Genomic DNA, 19,894 nt, shown 5'->3' on the forward strand with positions numbered 1-19,894 from the left:
GGACGCTTCCTTCGAAGGATGCAGACCCTGAATTGAGACACAGCCAAAGTTTGATCCACGTCTAAGCAGAAAAGTACCTGCCCTGAGACTGGAAGGTTATGGGTTTGATACCCGTCTGCCTGCATTGATTGACCACCCTCTGATTCTTGATCATGAACTACTGCTGCACTCCAGGACACAGTCTTTAAACATTAGCTACTCACTTATAGTTAAGAAAAAGAGCTTTTCAGGACAGATAAAATATTGCAGTGACATGAGGTGCGGTTACATGCGCCCTGGGTATTCAAATGACATGCTGACCTCATCAAAAGGCAGCCATGTTTACACTTGGTTCCCATTGGATTTGTCTGTTCCGAGTGAAGTTGCGATCGGATCAGAGGATCAGAGAAGTGGGTGGAACGCTCTTCTTGATCTGATCTAGAGTCCACGTGAATAGCACATCGTATTGCTTCCCATTGTCACCTCTTCATGCACGTCGGTCACGAGATGAAAGCCACATTGCGCAAGAAGTTTCTCGCTCTGCGATCGTCTTTTCCAGATCGGATTTTAAAAGAGGAGAATGTTTCAGAGTTTCCTTTTGTATCCAATAAGCAAACACAACAAACGTGATTAATCTGTAGCTAACATCTCCACCTTAAATACTTCCAGGCTTCCGGGTACAGTTGGGTGTGGAATCACACGAATCAACCTGATCACTGTCCTTGGGACAATCGCAATTCTCTTGGGTCCACAATGGGTTCCAAAATTCAGACAGGGGGGCCGGAGCAACGGCAGATGGTGTTTTGGTGACCCACCTCATAGGAGAAAAAAATAAATCACGGGATATGTAGAAAACATTTAAGCTTTAATGTCATTTGAAAACAAACAAAAGCGTTATAACAAAAAATGTCTTTGAAACCCCACGGTATTTAGCGCTTTATTGAAATGACTCGTAAAATACTGTTTTTGTTTTTTTTTAATTAATTAAATACAGCTATTGCATTACTTATATCATCAAGTTCTGGCGGGTCGGATTAAAAAGCTTAACGGGTTGCATATGGCCCCCCCCCCCAAAACTGTAGCTTACCCACGCCTGCTTCAGACCGTCCTAGGCGTTAATCCATTGCTCTTGTCACCTCTCACACCAAAGGTACATGGACGCTTACCTTCAGCCCTTTCTACGCTCCGCCGAGCGTCACTTCATGCTGGGACTGCCGGTCACCTATTACGTGTTCACGGACCAGCCGGAGAAGATGCCACAGATCATGCTCGCACCTCAGCGGAGCATAAAGGTCGTCGAGGTGGAGCGACACCACAGGTGGCAGGACATCTCCATGATGCGAATGAAGAGCATAGCAGACACCATTGACACGCAAATTCGCCACCACGCCACGCACGTCTTCTGCTTCGACGTGGACCAGGTGTTCACCGGCAGGTTCGGCTCGGAGACCCTGGGAGAGTCCGTGGCCCTGCTCCACGCCTACTACTACCACCTGCCCAAGGCCATGTACACCTACGACAGGAACCCCAAATCCCAGGCGTACATGGAGCGCGGCGATTTCTACTATCACGCCGCCGTCTTCGGAGGCACCTGGCGGAGTGTGAAAGCGCTGACCGAGGCCTGCTACCAGGGCATCATGCGGGACAAGGAGAACAAGGTGGAGGCCCTGTGGCACGACGAGAGTCACCTCAACAAGTACATGTGGCTTCATAAACCAAGCAGGGTGCTCTCTCCGGAGTACTGCTGGGACAACCTCATTGGCTACAGGAAGGACATTCGGGTCACTCGACTGCTGTGGGCACCGAAAAATTATGACACACTCCGTGCGGCCTAGCACTCTTTGAATGTTTACTGATTATATTAAGGCCAAGCGAAGGGTCTTTTTGTTTAACAAGCCTTAGTCTCTCAGGTTCCTGTCATCGATGCCTTTTTGTCACATTTCTTTGCAAAACTGCAAGTGTGTGTTCTTTCATTTTAGCGTTTTGGGAATTTTTTTCCCCCTCTGAATGCTGACGATTATGGTGCCTTTCCAATGTCTAACCAGGCCAAAGTGTGTTTGCAATGTAGCTTACAAAGCAAGGTAGCCAAATCTTAACCTAAGCACTGAGCTCTCGTTGAGCTGCTCTCACCACTCAATGATGAATAGTTAAAATAGAAATTGGCAGTTAGTCCGTGTCTGTCCACACATTGTTAAACTGTATTCGAGATCCTCGGTGGCAGAGTATTTTTGATTATTGCAGTCTTGTCTTGCATGCATCACAAATTGTGATGTGTGTTTAATATATGTTGACTACTTTAACCTTTCTCAGGAAATTTTCCCCTTATGTGGGACAAATTAGTCAGAGTTTAGTTTTGTATCGAGGGAATGAAAAAAAAAATTTTGTTTCTTGTTATTGACTGAAATTGTGTTTTTTCACCGGCAAGCCCGTTTTCTTTACCAAGTTTTTATATCTAAGACAGAAGAATTCCAGAGTAAGTACCATCACTTTAATTGGATGCATTTGCACTGACAAAGCTATTGAGCTGGACACAATTGCTTACTTTTGTTGTTTTTCATGACACTGTATACACAGGTGAGCAAAATGCAGATTTCATATTTCTTCATACTATGTCTTCCTTTGAACACTGACCTTAGTTTGCTATCAGCGTCACTCCTTCACTTTTGTCTTTCTGCTCAATCTTGGGCCATTACAATATCACTGAATTGCTGTGTTGCGATGTTAGAATCCTGTTTGTGGTCCATTTCATGTGTCAAGTTTATCATTATACACGTAAATGTTGTATTTGCCAAAGGCCATAGAGAGGAATATTAAACAAAATGGTGTTGTTGAAAATGCCATTTATGAAAAAACAGGGAAATATTGTGTACATAGGCAGCAACTTTGTGTGAGTAAAAGATATTTATTGGTTGAACTTCAAATTTGAATTTTTTTTGAATAGACATGGGGAAAAAATACCAACACAAGGATCAGTTATAGCCGAAAGCCAAGCCTTGCGTGTTTTTCTGGGAGGCTTTGAAGATGCTAAGTATGTTATGTGGTGGTTTTTGTTCTTTCTTTTTTTTTAATTAACTATATATATATGTTTAAATATATAGATCTACATTGGAGTCCAAGATCAAAAATAAATATCTTCATATGGAAATCATTAAGCCTGACTCAAGAAGTATCTGACAAATGCAAATCGTCACTGTTTTGTTGTTTATTATGACACAGCAACTAGTTGATTATAAATAAGGGGAACGTGTTGTGTTGGATTTGTCTAACAATAGCCATTTCTTTCCATCTAGCATTTCCATGCAGCTACGTTCTCAACCACTAAGTAAGCAAAACGGGCTCTGAGTGGTTTTGAGAGGAGTTGAGGTTCAGGTATCTCATCTCTGCTGAACGAGAGGTGAAGATGTGGGGTTGTGTGGTCGTGTGGGTTGGCTCAGTGTGGCTGTCGCCCTCACGTTCTTCTGACTTGTTTCCTGTGACACTGAGGGAGGGAGAGAGGGTTCTCAGAAGGGGAGTTCACCCACACGCGACATATCACCCCATTTCTACTCACCACTGTCCGGATACAGGCTCTGGTGTCTTTCATGCATTCATTTCTTTATTTTTAATCCAGGGAACCATTCTGGAGTTCCATAGATGGAAAGAATTAAGTCTAATGGATGCCTGTTGCGGCTACAGAACTGATATCAAAAGGAAAATGTATCCTTTACACTGGCAATGTCATCAACATAGCTGAAGAACAGACCGATCTGAATCAGAACAAGAATGTACAAAATACTTGCATATTTGTATCTAGAGGGGATGATGGCACTGGCAGTGCCAGTCAGAACACGTCTTGCTAGGTGGATGTGCTGTATTGTTTTCGATGAGTCAAACTGAAAGGCAGCACTCGAATGAGGCCTCCAAAGCAGTTTTATGGTGAAGCTGTGGCCACCGTATTAGCTCCTGTGGTTCCATGGAGCATTCGCTCATGACCCCAGAGCCTTCATTTAGTAAGTGGTGTGTAGGTAAATTGGGTGAAATGTGGAATGTATTCCTTTGACCGGGATCAGGCCTACCTTAATGTTGGCACAGGGGGAGGTGGGAAAATCTGCTTTTTCAAAGAGGCCTTCAATTCCTAAACGACAAAATCATATATTAGGAAATGGTACCTCTGCAAAAAATTGTTTCCTCTCCTCCGGTAATGATTGGTGGTCTTCTGTGAGGATCGGAAATTTATCTGCTGCTTTAGCTGCAATTAAAATCGCGACGATGACTGAAAACTGACAGCTAGCTCACAGACCTAGGAGTTGCAGTTGTTTTTGTTTTTTTTATTGAAACACAAAAAGATAATGAAGGAGATACAATTTTGAGTGATGTGGAAATTATTCAAGATAAAGCAAGATTTGACATTGTAGAAGCAGCTCAAGTATTGCTGTTATAGAAAAAAAAAAAAAGCACATGTGACCAGGAAAAAATTGTCAAAACGTGTCAAGCAGACAGCAAAGATTGTTAAAGATGAAACATTGATTTAAAGGCAACCTATGCAAGGTGAGGAAACTTTTGTCAGGCAACAACTACCGGTACATTCATCAATCCACAGGGAATAACGGTGTGAAGTGAAAATTCCTGGCATTTTTTTAGAAATTAAAAGAGGCCAGAAAAACAGGAAGAAATGCATAAGGGCAAGCTGGAATGTATTACGCCTTGACAGGTCAAAGAGAGGGCGCATCAAAAAAGTTGCTTTGGTCTCCAGTGCAGTTTGAACAGAGGAAAAAAAAAAAGATCTAATGTGGGCAGGAAGGACGTGATTATGTCACTCAGGAAGCCCAGGAAATATCTCAGCATGTTGGGAACTGCACTCCAAAGTCTGCTGACAGAGAACCAGACCCAGAGATTCATTTAGCAGGAGAGGGAGATCACCAGTGAACACGTTTAAATGTTTAGGTACAGTCCTGGTCTTTGGTTTTCAAGCTGGGTGAGGAACTGGGTTGTGACGAGGCTGGGCAAAGCAACACAACACAGGGCTAGTTCACTGCATTAGCAAAGTGTCTCCCAGGCGAAGACTTGAAGCAGATGGTAGTGATTTAGTCAAGACCGCCGTTAACTGAGACCAAGACACTAACGGGACCAAAACTAGGTCAAGACCGAGTCCAAGTCAAGAACTTGTACGGTCCCTTTTAAACTCTTATCTCACTGTCAGGAACAGGAAATGTGAAATGGCTTCCTGGCTAATTTTGGCACATGCGCGTGCTTATGCTGATATGATGTCTCTGCTTGTGCAGTGTGCAAGACAAAGGCAAGGGCAGAGGTGGCTTACGCGGGGTCCCTGCTGTGGCTCTGATGCCGGACCTCTGTGGTAGTAAACTGCTCATATCAATCAGTTCCCGAAAACAAACCATTTTAAAAGTGTAGTTTCGACTGCAGGAGGGATCTTTCAATAGCCTGGGGTCAGGTAGCCTCGTTTCAAGGACAAGAGGTGGCATGTTCTTGGAGTTTATGAGCACAGAATAACAGGAAAGGCGCTGCGAGCTTCGACACAATGCAAACTATAGTCGTGCTGATGCTGCAATATTATTAGTCTGATCAGAACTGGATAGAGTTTCCTGGTTGACAAAAGAATAAAGTGCTACACTCAAGGCTTTTCTTGACAGTTTTGACAGTGTTAGAACAGCATTGTGTCACCCCGCAGTAACAATAGGAAATACAGTTATGGGTTAATGAGTTTGAAGCTGTGTTGGTACCTCAGCAGATTTTGCTGACGGTCTGTTTTGGAGTCTGCGTTCCAGTACTGCCAGCTGACTGGACACATGGAGAACTTTCTTTGCCAGTTTCCTGTTTTCCATATCCAGAAAATCCACTCTGAAGGGAAAGAAAAACATAGCAAGGTGGAAAATCAAAATGGTTACATTTATTTACTGAGGTTCTTCAAAAAAAAAAAAAAAAAAAGGTTCTCAACCTTTGCCATTTTATTAAAGCAAAAATGTGTGTGCGTGTGTGTGCGCGTGTGTCAAAGTCAGAACCTGCATTTGGACAAAGACGCCGTGAGATAATTATCCTGTCTGTTGTGTTGCTCCTCATCCAGCTGTTGGAGAAGCTTTCTTCTCTCATTGAGCAGTTTGTCATTTTCCGCAGTCACACTCCTCGTAAGCTCTTTTTCCTAGGGAACAAATCATTCTTCTTCATAGTATAACGGACCCAAAGGTCACATTGAGATAATCCTTGTCTTCAGCTGCACCAAGCTCTGGCTTTTAAACTGCCTTGGTTTGCAGTTCACTGCTCTTTCACTCAATACCCTGTAAGGACATTTTTGCAGTCTGGCATATGATAAATGGACCAAAATGCTTTACAGGTACTGGCCCAGTGTCATGAATAACCTTTGGTGGCAAATTAGTCAGTTTTAATGCACAAGAGTCAACTTTTCATTTCATTTCATCTCATTTATTAATCTGGAAAAAATCTGAAAATGGGCGACACGGTGGCGCAGTGGTTAGCGCTGCCGCCTCACACCAAGAAGGTCGTGGGTTTGATTCCGGGCCTGGGACCTTTCAGTGTGGAGTTTGCATGTTCTCCCTGTGTCTGCGTGGGTTCTCTCCGGGTTCTCCGGCTTCCTCCCACACTCCAAAAACATGCATGCCAGGTCAATTGAACACTCTAAATTGTCCGTAGGTGTGCATGTGAGTGTGAATGGTTGTCTGTGTCTATGTGGCCCTGCGATGAACTGGAGACTTGTCCAGGGTGTCACCCTGCCTTCGCCCTAAGACAGCTGGGATAGGCTCCAGCAGACCCCCGTGACCCTGAGCTCAGGAAGAAGCGGGTATAGAAGATGAATGAATGAAATTCTGAAAATATTATTAATTGATTCATAGATTTGATTGTTAAATCCCCAGGGGGGAAACTAAAATTGATTGGTAGATTTCGGGAGTTCAGAAATTATTTTGTTTTTCCTTAGTTGAGTTGTTAAATGATCTATTATGACATAACGTAGAAACAGATGAGCTGAACTGAAACATTTTTTAGTATTTACACTCCACACATTACTGTGACCTCCATATGTGTGGATGCACTCAATTTGCCCTTCCTCGCAAATAAAAACATCAGTTATGTGATTTTTGTGCGTAACTGGAGGTCTGTAAATGTTACAAGCCTCAAAAGCCTCAGTTTTACATCTGGCCACAGAGCCATAATAAATACCAAGCAGGCAGCTGAAAACAGTTTTATGTTTCCTTTGAGTCAAGCCAGACAGCGCTGCAGATTTACCTTTGCTAAAGAGTGAGAACACAAGGAGAGTTCCCGCTCGAGACTGCTTATCTTCTCGTTCCGCCACGACATTTCCTCCTCAAATCTCTGTTTGGTTCGACACAGCTTTGCCTTGTGTTTTTCCCTCATCTCATGGTATTTACTGCAATGGGAAGGGGTGGAGAGAATTACTTTGGTGTTTGTTCCATGACGGTATTGATTCACTGCAGCAAAAACAACTTCTTGTAAACACACACACACAAACACGTGGATGCAGTGGGAAATGCAGTTGAGAAAGGATGAGATCATCTGCATATAAACTGCACGTTTTTCCGGAAAACACAAAAAACTCAACCAAATCATCATGAGGAGATGATCTGAGCACAAACAAAAAAATATTGTTGTAAAAAAATTACTATGATTATTTTTGGGAAGGTGGCGATGCGGATTTCACCAGCTGTGTTTCCATTACAGTGTTTCGCAAAATAAAAGTGATCTTTCTAAAAGTTTGACAAAGTACAATTGCGATTTGCAGGTGTTTCCGTTGACTGGTGTGGAGTGCATAAGCTGCAATTCTCGTCAATTCTCGTCCCACAAGATTTACGTTGCTTTTGTTTGTTTACGCTTGTTTGCTGTCAAGAATGGTTGTTATATATTTTCTCTTTGATAACGTTTTTCGAAATTTGCGTGTTTCCATTACCAGTTTTTTTAATTTTGATATTTAGGTTTTGCGCAATCCTAGGGGTAGCGGAATGGAATCTACTGTTGTGCAACATCATACCTCCGCTCTTTGTCCAGGCGTTGTAGGGTTTCACAGATCTCTGTCTTGAGTTTTTCACACTTCTCCTTGGTGGCCAACAAATCGTTTTCTGCTTCGTGGTCACTGGCAGGGGCCTAAATCAAGAATTAGAACAAATATGTTACTGTTCACTGTTTCATTGTATTCACATTTTCTCACTGGACATAAGGGTGGGTGTGATATGTCGACAGTCAGCAGTGATGTGTGACCAGGGGCCTCATGTACAAAGACCTGCGTTTGAACCCTGAGGTACTTTCAAATGCAGAAACTAAGTTGCTAAACATTATGCACGTCTTTTATTGACGTGTAGGGCTAATTAACACACAAAGAAAATCTGTGGTTTTTTGGAAAGGTCTGCATTTGTAAGAGAAAGTAGAGAATATTTTGGGAAAATTCCTAGGTTTAGTTCCTAGCGTAGTGTGTGCGCCAGCCACACGATCAAGTCACTTTTTGTACATCTGAAAACGGGCCTTCGATGAGTTTTTGTGTGTACACATCTTTTGCGCAATAAAAAAAAAAATGAGTCACTTTCCCCTTGCTGTGAACTTTCTGGGTTCTTCATGAGCTGATACTGGGTCTCTCCACAATGCTGTGTCACTGCCTCTCTCTGCCCCTGCTCCCTTAGAAGGAAACAAATGGACTCCTACTCAGAATTAAGTGCATTGTTGTGAGCCGGCCCGCGCAGGGCATTAGTTGTCTGGTTGGACCTACTTTGTGTGCCTGTATTATATTATTGTTGTTGTTGTTGTTACTGATACATAGAATTTCACATTTCACAGTAAACATGAGAATAAATCCATTGTGTTATCGTTGTTTATCATTCCTTTTGTGGTTTATTTCCAAATTCTTTACATCTGTGTCTCATTGTTTTCTCCCTCCTCAGTCAAGGCTGTGTTCCCCTCCCCCTCTCTGCCTCATTGTCTTGACACTTTTGAAGTGTTGCAACAGTAGTTCTGCTTCTCAGTGGTTGTTACTTGGACTTTTACTGAGGGGTTTTGGTTTTATCATGTTTTTTGGCGTCCTGCCTCGACCTCTCGGCTGATTAAATAGCTTCTGAACTCAACCACTCTTTTGTGTCCTGTCCGATATGTTGTGATAACAATTAATAGAGGGATTTAGACAGTCGTGGTCTGAATGATATACACGCTGGTTTCACACTGAGTTTTTAATATAATAAACCAATTCGGCCTGACATTATTTAAACCAAAGAACCCTAAACCCCAAACTACAACCGATAACCCGTGGGACTTACAGGCGCTACCTCGTTAGCTTGTCTAGCTTCAATATGCTCAGTGAGAAGCCGCAGCTCCGACCGCTGCTTCGCCAAGGCCGACTCCAAACACTTCACCATCTCCTGCTGTGATATCACCTGAAGCACACAAGGAGGTATTGCTATGTTATGACTCATCCTTTCACCTTTAGCAGGGCCCTGTAAATTTTAGCGTTCCACAAGCTGACATTGTAATGTGTTTTAACTAAATATTCTTATCCTTGTATGAGGAAGTGCTTACAGATAGCTGCAGAGAGTTATTCTCAGCATCCACAGCGCGTATCCTGTTCCTCAAGGCTCTTGCCTCATAGTCCAGACGATCATTAAGCTCTTTGCTCTTGCGCAACTCGGCCATTTCTATGGAACAGAGTCAGATAATGCACTTTTTAGATTAGAAAATGGAAGCTAATGCATTTCAGTTTGTTCTCTATGCACTGCCTTCAAGATTACGCTGGAAAATGAAACTTGTATTTTGATACTAGTGGCCTCGTAAACTGCATTTATGTCAATATTAGTACTCTGGCTTCTTGTGTTGGATACATAAACCAAACTACACATCTAGCTTTGTCACAGACTTTGACCTGGCGGAGTTTGGTTTTAGAAATGAACTTAAACATTACAACGGAATCACACTTTGATTTACTAATTCTTATTTTGCAGCTACATGGCCACATTGGAATATGCAAAGATTTCAATGCAAAAATGCACATGGAATGATTCTGTGTGTTAGTGTATCGTTCACGCTGACCAATTAGCTTTGGAAAACATCAGAAATGAGTCCCATTAAGTGACCTTGAAGTTGTACGTCTGAGACAAACAAAAAACAAAATGAAGTTGTCTTGCTCCTGCACTATAGAGGGCAGCCTTTACTCTGTTATATAGGACAATGACAACGGCATTACTGTGTTACTCTACACTCACCAGTAGCCTTTGAAAGCAGAATTCAAAAGAGAGTTACGCTCTGTGTAGTTGATTTGAGGTCTTTCCCAGCTGGGATTTGAAATACATCATGGTAGTGCTGGTTAAAATAAAAAACTCCTCTAACTGTATCACTCAAGAGACTAATGTTTATAAATGCTCTGCCTTATGTCAGTGCAGCTCTCAGCACCATCAACAATCTACCGGGAGTCCCTGTGATGTTGTGGGGGTTGTGTCTGTGTGTAGTTTATTTTGAGCTCTTCAAGAACACAGCAAATGTTTCTCACCGTACTTCTTCAGTTTTTCCACTTCTTGCCTGAGTTGCTGGACTTCGTGCTGTGCAGCCTGCAGCTCAGGCTCTAAGAGTACAAACAACACTGTTTACGTTCCTTTTCAAAAGGTCCCTTGCAGTGTGTTCTCTTGACTGTCAAGCAAATGGCAGTACTGTAGCAGATGGTGGACTAAATCTGTAAATGTGTAACCTGTCCACTAACTGGACCTTTTGAGCATTATTAAAATGCTACTTTTTTTTTTTTTTTAAAGGACTTTGTTTGAAGTGTACAATAACTTCAAACACTTCCCCTTCGTGTATTCTTAATGTTACACAAGAGCTCTGCACCCGCATTGCTGAATCACTGCCATTACTACCACAAGAGATCTTTACAGATTAAACCCCACTGAGGCAAATGGCTGTCAAACATCTCTCACCATAGGCTCTTTGGGTCGAATGAGCGGACTCCAGCTCATCTGTCAGATGTCGGATCTCAGTGTGAGCCATGGCCAACCGGCGGGAGCCCTCCTCCAGGTCCCGCTCCAGACGGGAACATTCCATCTTTGCACTGCTCAGCTGGCCGGCCAAATGCCTGGACTCGGCCTCAAGAGAAAGCATGGAAGGCAAACTTTTTAATTGCTGACGGGTCTGGCTCAAGAGTGCACGCCCATGCAGAGAAGAAACCTGGAGGGTCTAGTCAGTGGACTGATGCAGCAGCAGTGCGCAAACTCAAGACTTTCTTCTGGCATTTTAAGTGCGGGGCAGCCTACAGAGCCTATCAGACAGTGGAACAAAACAAGTCAGTGCAGTTACTGTGGGTGCCACTGAGTTGGTTGCTGTAAGGAAAACACATGCAAATAGACCTTCACTTCCAGTCATGCGCCTTGGTGACCATGACTTTAGGTTGTGTCGGATTTTTAGACTGACCTGGGTGCAGTTTTTAGTTTTTGTTAGTACAGGATGCATTCTGTCTCTGTTGGCATTAAACCACATACAGGAATAAAAGTGTGTTTGCATTGTTTGTGGAATCCAAACAGTCGCTTCCATGGGCTCTGGCTGTGACGTGTTGCCCCCTTGTGGTTAAACTGAAATGACATGAGGTCGCTTATTCGCAGTGAAATAGTATATGTAAACCAATCAGGACATCTAAAAATATATATTTTGAAAGGAAGAGTGGATTTACACTAGTTTTAACATGGACGATGAAATGTTAAGCTTTAACAACAAAGGATTTTATTGATATATTTCACAACAGCTCCATGAAATGACAATGACATTCTCTTCTGCTTTGCTCAGGGTCGTTAGTATAGGACAGTGTAGTGGGGCCATAAATAGTTCCTATTACTTAATGATGTTTATTATTATTATTGCTCACAACAACATGCAGTTATACTCTAAATAATAAGACTTTTTCATTTTAAGGTAGGGTTGCCACCCGTCCCGTTTTTCCCAGAATTGTTCTCTTTTTTCACCACCTGTCCTGTGAAAAATAAAATCTCTCCTGGGACACAATTTGTCCCGTTTTTTTTTTAGGGAAAATGACAAAAGCTCATTTGATTTCCGTCTGTGGTCTAGATAGGGTTGCCAAACCTCCCGTAAAATACGCAATTGTCCCGTATTTGGCAACTAAAAAACCTGTCGCTTCATGAACTGACACGGGACGCACTTCACTTTGTCCCGTATATTTCGGGGAGCCCCCCGTCGTCGACAGACTTGAGAGCTCTCCACCCCCCACCCCCTCCAGCCCCGAGATGTCACGGATTTGAAGCTCTAGGAGGTGGCAACCCTATTTTAAGGACCACAAGTAAATTGTGATTTAGTTTGTTGTATAAAACTCAAATGTCCTTCATAAAAACTAGACATCTACAAAGATCTAACTCAAACTAAAATATCGCACAAGAGTAAAGCTTATTCATTAGTTTGTTTTGTTTGTTTGCTTCTTCATTTATTTTGGATTGCTGGAGTTGTAATTCCACTCACCTGGGGCGCAGCAGTCTCCAGCACTTGGGCTTCCATCTCCAGCAGTGCAGCAGTGTTTCCATCACTCGTCAGTCTGTCTGGAGCCTCACCGCTCTCCAACAGGGAGGCTCTTTCCACCAGGAGGTAAGCCACCTGCTCACTGGGGCTGCTGTGGATCAGCTCTGTGAGTCCCTGCTGGTACAGCATTTTAGCCACCTCACTTATCTGGGAATCTATCACAAAAAACAGCATCAAACAAATTTTTTAATTGTCAAAATATGCTTCTGTGTCCAAGTTGTTGTTGCTCGTAAATATTCCGGAATCCTATTTTTGTCCCTTGAGCATTTGCTATTGCGATGCTATTATTCATGGGTACACGATCAACCTTGTAAGGATATCAGTTGCCTCAGCTGCTCCTTGAGCTGATCGTTTTCATCCTGAATCTCCTGAGCCAGAGCATCTTTGTGCTCCGTGAAAATTCGGATCTGCTCCAAGGATCTGCGTACCTTTCAGACAAACAAACAAGCAAAAAAACAAATTTGAGCTGCTAGCAGCCACATACCGCCTGCAAGTCTTGTCCGTTTTAATGTTTTTCTGCAGTCACCTCTGCCATCTCCGCCAAGTGCTTTGATCGCTGAGCATCCAGGTCTGAGGTCACGTTGCTCAGGCGGCTCCTCACCGCCTGAAAGGAACGCCACAGTAGACGCAGCTGACTCTCCCAGGGGTCGTCGGGAGGAAGACCCTCGTCACCCAGCCACGCTGCCATCTGACTCAGCTCCTCCTGGAGGTGGGACTGGTGAGAAACCGTTAGATAGTCGTTACTGGTGACATAGATAGATAGATAGATAGATAGATAGATAGATAACACTTTATTCTCCAAAATTTTCATTAATTATGACTTAGTTGGAAGTAATCATTAAGTTGAATTGAAGTAAAGTAAATTGAATTCTTTAATCTGGCATAAAAAAAAAAAAACACAAATACCGTAAATAAAATAAGAAAAAGAAAAAAAAAAGAAGAAAAAATACAAGCATAATACTCAAAGAAATCAAATATCCAGAAACTTAAATATGCTTGAAAAGGAGCAGAAAGAAATACAAAACCTATCCCTATTCACTTCACCTTTTACCTGCATCTCATTAGAGTCTTTATCAAAGTGCATTAAAACAAGATATTACATGCAGCTGTTAAACATCATCAGCTACCACAGTACTACAATTATATTACAGCACTATATTTCCAAATGTTTACATATTATACATAGAGGCACTGCGGTTATTATGCACTATATTAGTACTATATATAGACAATATAATTAATATACACAAATTACCATATTCAAGATACTATATGTTAACATTAAATATTATACCCACCAATACCATATATTACAAAATACTAGAGTAGAACATTAACGTATCCATATGAACACCAAAATATACACTACTGCATGTTTCAAGTGTGATAAGATGTGTATAAACATTGTAAATAACACATTTCGGTTTTGATAAGCATCAAAACTATACTATAAATATTATATATTTAGACCATCTCAGGGCCTATAAGGGGCCCTGAGAGGGCCACACTCCCTGTAAAATATGTCAACCCTAATTATACACACTAATTCCATATTGTTGCAGTACATTACAGGACAATATTACAGCATCACATACAAGCAAGAGAAATATACCAAATGAGACCATCTACATCAACTCTGACCGTTATTTCATGTGTTTATACACTATCCTAACCGCTGTGTGTGTGTGTGTGTGTGTGTGTGTGCGTGTGTGCGTGTGACAGAGAGAGAGAGAGAGAGAGAGAGAGAGAGAGAGAGAGAGAGAGAGAGAGAGAGAGAGAGAATCTATTAGAAAAGTTTATAATTGCAAAGTTGTTCGAGCTGAGATGAGGTGGGTAGTAGCACCCTGATGTCTGAGGTCAATCTTGTTGACACATTTGCTAGACAGCTGTTTCTGGAAGGAGCTCTCTCCAACTGCTTTATAGCGCAAGATGACTGAGTGACGTGAAGATGAGAGATCAGAAAGCCTGCTAGGTAACTTTACCTCTGGCTGAGCCATCTGTCCAGACCTTGTAAATGGGCTTTCCGTCCTCCAGTTAGTCTTTACAGCCCAAGTCGTCCTCGCGCATGTCGTAGTAGACAGAGGGGCGGAAAAACAAACCCGCTGGACGGAACCATGAGGACGTGCAGCGGCCGAGCGTCGACGTAAACACGCGGCTCCTCCGGCTGCCCCGAGCGATCTCGACGCACGATCATCAACAGCTCGGCGGCTGCACACACGCCACAGATCGCAAGTGAGAAACGGCAGACTTTGATTTTTGACGACGTCCTCCTGCAGCGCGTTTTCTGCCTCTCGCTGTGGGCTTCGCGCCGTGGTTGTGGGCTGTCCGAGGTCCGTGAAGGGGTCCCGTGGAACCGTTAGAAAACACTGAACGTATCATCTAGATAAAGAAAAAAAGAAAAAAAGAAAAAAAAAAACTTTGACCTGCTTCTGCTCCCTTCAGTGAGCCTTTGTGTTCCAACAAGACTAAAGGAAGTCATTCACTTCACGCGGACAGTTGCAGTTGTCCATGAATGAACTGTAGAGCTTTGAAGACGCCACTGCTGACAACAAGATTGATCAGTGAGATGCAATCCCCTCCGGAAGGGAGGTGGTAGCTGAACAACCCATGAAACCACTGGTGCAGATTGGGGTCTGCACAACCCCACCCCCCCCAACCTAACATAACATGTATTTCTGAAAACAATAATAATAATTTTTAAAAAATGTGTTGATGTAGAGTCAAATCATCTGCAACTGCATTCTTACATTTTCTACTGTGTTCCCACATTGTAATTTATTATTTTGAGACTTGGGTTATAGATGCATGATGTTCAGTTCACAGGGCTTTTTAGTAGCCTGCCTTGTAAACTTGTAAACACTGTTGATTTCTCCGGCACTCTTTTCCGCTAGCTTGCTTTACTTCCTTCCTTGGTCTGAGTCGCCTTATATTTTTCTTTCCCCCAGGGATCAATAAAATATTCTGATTGTGATTCTGATGAAGCTTCCAGGAGATTAAAAATGAAAGTATGCAACAACAACAAAAATGTGTGCCCAGTATAAAAATAAGTACTGCTGTGGTTTTAATGATGCAACACAGACCACACAGCATCGTTATCTCCGACAAACACAGATAATTACATTGAGAGCTTAATCTGGATGATAGATTTAGGCGCCCGCCTCTCGTCATTCCTGCCGTACAGTTTCAGCGCGAAAAGTTCTGCGCTTGTGTGGCTCCAGAGGAGTGTTATTTTTAGTGCTGAGGTGGTACAGACCACAACTTTAAGGAGGAAGAAAGAGGGAGGGAGGAGAAAGTTTAGAGGAAATGAGTGTTGAGAACTCCTCCTATACTGAACACCACATTCCTTTTTTTTCCCCACTGCAATCCAGCTCACGCTTTGCAGAGAGACATTTGAGGAGAGAGGGAGGATAGAAACAGCTGGAAAAATACTGGGGACCGTTCAAGGGCGCAAACACAAAGGAAACCGAAGGGTAAGAACTTTAAAGCCTCCGGGTTGTGTTTGATCGAGCGGGAATAATGTAGGGATTCTTTGCTGACCTGACTTGATTGGGTTGAATGTGGTGTCGCTGCTGCCCAATGAGGGCCGGCTGGGTCACACCCTCATGTGGCCACACACCAAGTCAACGCAGATTTTGACATTTACAAGAGACTTTCTCTCTCTTTTTTGCAACACAGTAACTCTTCTCAACTCTTCTTGTTTTTAATTTTCTCTGTATCACTGCGAACCACCTGATGCCGTCTCATTAATGTGGTGTTGGGTTGGAAACAATCGCACACACACACGCACAAAATAAATGAGAGAGCTGGACTGAAAATAAACAACGCATGTTTGATAATACATGGCGTAGGTTTCTTCATCTTACAGTTTTATTTTGGGATAAATAAAGAAATAATGGTTTTGTCTCAATACTGTCTTTTTTTCACACAAAAAGCAAATCATTTTGATATTTCATTTAGGCTGAACAATTAGTGATCTCAGAAGTAATTTCTCTCTTTTGGATCAGTACGAGTGTTTTTAATCGGAGTTGTACATTGGTATTTATTATGTTTGATAGACATCTTTGGCAAGCAAAATAAAATAAAAACTTTGAGACTTAAATCTGGAGGAAATTAAACCCAACGCAACGAGGGCACAATATTTAGACTTCTCTTTTCCTTCATATCCAAAACAAAAGTTTTGTTTTTGAATTGAAAGCAGATATAAATAAACCAATGACTCATTCTGGAAAGTATTTCACAATTTCAAGAATGCATGAAAAGCTGCGTATGTTCCTCATTTTAAATTCAAGTTGGCATGTTGGGTGGAAAGTTTTACAAATCCTCACACGTTCAGTCTTCCATGCAGCTGTCAAACACGTCAATTAAAGTCTTCTTCTTTTATTTCCAAATTGTATACAACTTTTTGGCCAGTTTTGTTGACTTTGTTTAAGTCTGCCTCTACTGTTTGCTGTGATTACAGAGAGCAGATGCTCTGATGTTGTCCTCTGGGACTGGGCCGGCGTTGAGGGCAAACTGTTGGGTCGTACTTGTGGTCTGGGGCGTATGAGCAGAGATTGTCGCTGCAGATCTTGACGACCGTGATGAAAGTGCACAGCTTCTTCGAGAGCGGGACAGTCTCTTATTGACCCAATGTAACTCCATGCAGGCCTCACACAGCACACCTGACTCTTCCTCTCACTGCAAGCAGCCATGGTCCTCCTGCTGGTCTTCCTCACCGTGCTGCATCTGGTCACCCTGGCCATGCTCCTCATCGCCACGCTGGAGAAGGTGAGTCACGATGCTAATTAATGTCTCACCCCTGTTTTGCTGCCTCTCCCACATGAATTAAAACTTTTTTTTCAGTCATGTCAGTTGCTTGGCACCTCTGCATTAAAACAACAGCATAAAATTACCCTGCAAGGCAACAGAAAAAAAAAAAAAAATCATGGTCCAAATTGCAAACTAATAGTAAGGAGAACATTTTTTATTCATTATGCTTCATATTGCATTAGCTATCAGTTGTGATGAAACCAAGAAACAAGTTTCAAATCCCTAGAAGAAGTCAAAGAAGAAAAATATAGGAAATGACGGCCAGACTGGCTGATATTTTCACAGTCAAGAGCAACAACAAAGGCTGTTTTCTGTCCAGCAGCTGGCAAGAGTTTAGTTGAATACTGCACAGTGTTGCAGCCTGTGAGGGCGATGGTGTCCACATAGTGTTGGGGTGAAGGGGTCCTGAAATTATCTCTTAGCCCTGGGCTTATCCAATCACATTCCATGTTTTTTTTTTTTTTTTTTTTTTTTTTATTTCGCATTCTTTACAGACGCATTTGTCGTGTAAACATCTCAGGATTGCTTCACTTGAACTTTGGTGTTTTACATGTTGTACGATTCCAGCCATTTCCAAAGTTGAAGCTTCAACTGTATAACTGTGATTGATGTGTTCCTGAACGCCCAAGAAAGTCGGACAAACAACATCAACAGACATAAACAATTTCAGATTCATTCATATGTCAATAAGAAATGTTACTGTTCATGTCTCATTCTCTGTGTGTTTCTTCGCAGTCTTGGTGGGTTTGGTCAGACACGGAGATCAGAGACCTCTGGTTCAACTGCTTTCATGACAATGAAACAGAGACCTGGTTGTGCACCACTTCCAATGAAAGCGGTCAGTGACCAGCGTACTCGCTTGTACATTCTGATCTGTGTCCCTTTACAACACAGTGTGACTGGATTTTTTTACACCTGCCTCATACTTAATGTCATTCCCTGACCTCCTTCTCTCCAAGACTGGCTGCAGTCGGTCCAGGCCCTCATGGTCCTCGCAGTGGTCTTCTCCTCCATCTCCCTCCTGGTGTTCCTGGGTCAGCTGATCACCCTGTTCAAGGGAGGACTCTTCTACTTCACTGGCCTCTGCCAGGCCTTTGCAGGTCTGGAGAACAGTTCTATTAGCTACTTTTCTACTACATTTCTTTGACATTTTGGAGAAGGGTAGCCACAATTTTATTCTAGTAAATAAATAAAAAATTGAAAACTGGCATTATTTGGTTTTACAGTTGAAAATGGATGTTTTATTTGCAATTCGGACATTCCCTTGTTGCACCATCTTGCAAAAATGACTCATCGTCCATTTAATCAACATCAGATATGCAAAAAAAATGCAATAAAACTGCTAAAAATATATATATATATTATTTCCAAATTTGTATTTAAGCCAAACTCCATTTTGTCAGCAGTATGCTCGAGGCTTTTTGGTGTTTTCTGAAAAACTGGATGATAACTTTATTCTTTAAGAACATTTACCAAAAAAGTTTTTTAATTGGAGTCTTGTGGCAGGGACTGTTCACTCAAAGGTTCACCCATTAATTCTGTCTCATCCAAATAGCTATGATTGAAGTTTCACAAATCTGTTGTGGCTCATATCAATACTAAAGCAGAATAGAGAAAAACAAATCTTCCAGGAATACGAGATTGCATTGAAACTGTGAAACTCATGAAACAGCCTTAGCAAAACACATAACTGACTCCCTAAATCTCTTGTGGTGGTTTTGCAGGTTTCACGACCTTCGCTGCCTGCCTCATCTTCACCTTCCACAGGAAGGAGATACTGAGGGACTCCAGAGACCTGAGGAAAGGACACTTTGGTTACTGTTTTGTCCTGTCGTGGGTCTGCGTCCCTCTGCTCCTGATCAGCGCTGTCCTCTACATCCACCTGCGCAAGAGGCAGTGAGCAAAACCGGGATGAAGACCCTCATCAGCGACAGTCTCCCTGGCCTCCATCACTTCCAAGCTAACAGCAAGCAACAGCGACTAAAAATAATAATAATGAAATGACTGAAGCTAAAATGAAATCTAGTTGGCTCATCCAGCTGTGATGTCAGTGCTTGCTATCCCTGACATTCTGTCTTCTCGGTGTATTCCTCTCTGAGATGCAACCAGACCAAAGACCAACCTGGAAGGATTTAGATAATATGACAGATTGCGACATAATGTACGGGTTTAGAAAGATTGGATTATGAGAACATTTGGCTGCATTTTGTGTTGTATGTCTTTATGTGTTTACAAACAAAAACAATCACGTTTGTTGTCAGTTATGTAAGTGATGATCCATGTTACACAGGTTTAGGATTATTTGTTTAAGCCCAAAGTTCAGGGTTTACATCAAACAGTACCGGTGTCATCCTCTGACATCACACTGTGGTTTCAGCAGGGTGCGTCACCCTTTTGTTTCATCACTCATTTATTTGTGACATTTTAATGTACTCTGCCGGATTAATGTCCTTCTTTTCCTCAATAGACAGGCAATAAAAGGACACGTGATGAGCAGCTGATGCTGCATTATGAGTACACTGTGAGTGGTAAATGGCATTTTGCAAGGACATTCAGTGATTGGACCAGACACCTCTTGAAGCTGTCATGCTCTTGC

General features: G+C 42.3%; 3 protein-coding genes across 8 annotated transcripts in view; 2 read left to right on the forward strand and 1 right to left on the reverse strand.

Moving 5' to 3' along the window:
- Positions 1–3,131, forward strand: part of LOC142887620 (N-acetyllactosaminide alpha-1,3-galactosyltransferase-like) — a 17,000-nt gene extending 13,869 nt beyond the window's left edge. For all 3 annotated transcript variants that reach the window (XM_076025401.1, XM_076025402.1, XM_076025403.1), the window contains one exon: positions 1,130–3,131. In XM_076025401.1, coding sequence (XP_075881516.1) covers positions 1,130–1,814 — 685 coding nt within the window. In that variant the 3' untranslated portion in view covers positions 1,815–3,131. The remainder of the gene's footprint in view (positions 1–1,129) is intronic.
- On the reverse strand, positions 2,454–15,096 carry LOC142887619 (coiled-coil domain-containing protein 30). 4 transcript variants are annotated; one of them, XM_076025397.1, is made up of 15 exons: positions 14,472–15,095; positions 13,016–13,204; positions 12,797–12,917; positions 12,433–12,644; positions 11,448–11,537; positions 10,890–11,055; positions 10,469–10,540; positions 9,505–9,620; positions 9,255–9,362; positions 7,976–8,088; positions 7,216–7,357; positions 5,979–6,115; positions 5,700–5,817; positions 4,035–4,093; positions 2,454–3,457 (listed from the first exon to the last, which is right to left on the reverse strand). In XM_076025397.1, the coding sequence occupies exons 1-15, from the start codon at positions 14,484–14,486 to the stop codon at positions 3,298–3,300; spliced, it is 1,818 nt and encodes a 605-aa protein (XP_075881512.1). In that variant the 5' UTR covers positions 14,487–15,095; the 3' UTR covers positions 2,454–3,297. The 4 variants fall into 4 exon arrangements, with proteins under 4 accessions (XP_075881512.1, XP_075881511.1, XP_075881513.1 ...); XM_076025396.1 differs by having other exon boundaries at positions 9,246–9,362; positions 14,472–15,093; XM_076025398.1 differs by lacking the exon at positions 11,448–11,537 and having other exon boundaries at positions 9,246–9,362; positions 14,472–15,093.
- A 717-nt stretch (positions 15,097–15,813) lies between these two features.
- emp3a (epithelial membrane protein 3a (MAM blood group)) lies at positions 15,814–19,799 on the forward strand. The gene is made up of 5 exons (XM_076025407.1): positions 15,814–15,959; positions 17,135–17,256; positions 18,034–18,136; positions 18,258–18,398; positions 19,023–19,799. The coding sequence occupies exons 2-5, from the start codon at positions 17,179–17,181 to the stop codon at positions 19,196–19,198; spliced, it is 498 nt and encodes a 165-aa protein (XP_075881522.1). The 5' UTR covers positions 15,814–15,959; positions 17,135–17,178; the 3' UTR covers positions 19,199–19,799.
- Positions 19,800–19,894: the final 95 nt, after the last annotated feature.

This window comes from Nelusetta ayraudi, unplaced genomic scaffold (assembly GCF_046127955.1).
Source record: "Nelusetta ayraudi isolate G7.1 ecotype Tasmania unplaced genomic scaffold, CSIRO-AGI_Nayr_v1 ptg000017l, whole genome shotgun sequence".
Classification (NCBI taxonomy): domain Eukaryota; kingdom Metazoa; phylum Chordata; class Actinopteri; order Tetraodontiformes; family Monacanthidae; genus Nelusetta; species Nelusetta ayraudi.

What these genes read in the sequence shown, in the direction of transcription:
- LOC142887619 (XM_076025396.1), bottom strand. An exon ending in TGGAGACTGCTGCGCCCCAG is followed by an intron (nt 11,538 to 12,432) that starts GTGAGTGGAATT and finishes ATGTCATTTCAG; the next exon opens with TTTAACCACAAGGGGGCAAC. An exon ending in GCGTCTTTGTCCAAATGCAG is followed by an intron (nt 5,818 to 5,978) that starts GTTCTGACTTTG and finishes CTTTCCCTTCAG; the next exon opens with AGTGGATTTTCTGGATATGG.
- emp3a (XM_076025407.1), top strand. Translation starts at nt 17,179, where the DNA reads ATGGTCCTCCTGCTGGTCTTCCTCACCGTGCTGCATCTGGTCACCCTG. An exon ending in CACCACTTCCAATGAAAGCG is followed by an intron (nt 18,137 to 18,257) that starts GTCAGTGACCAG and finishes CTTCTCTCCAAG; the next exon opens with ACTGGCTGCAGTCGGTCCAG. An exon ending in CCTCTGCCAGGCCTTTGCAG is followed by an intron (nt 18,399 to 19,022) that starts GTCTGGAGAACA and finishes GTGGTTTTGCAG; the next exon opens with GTTTCACGACCTTCGCTGCC.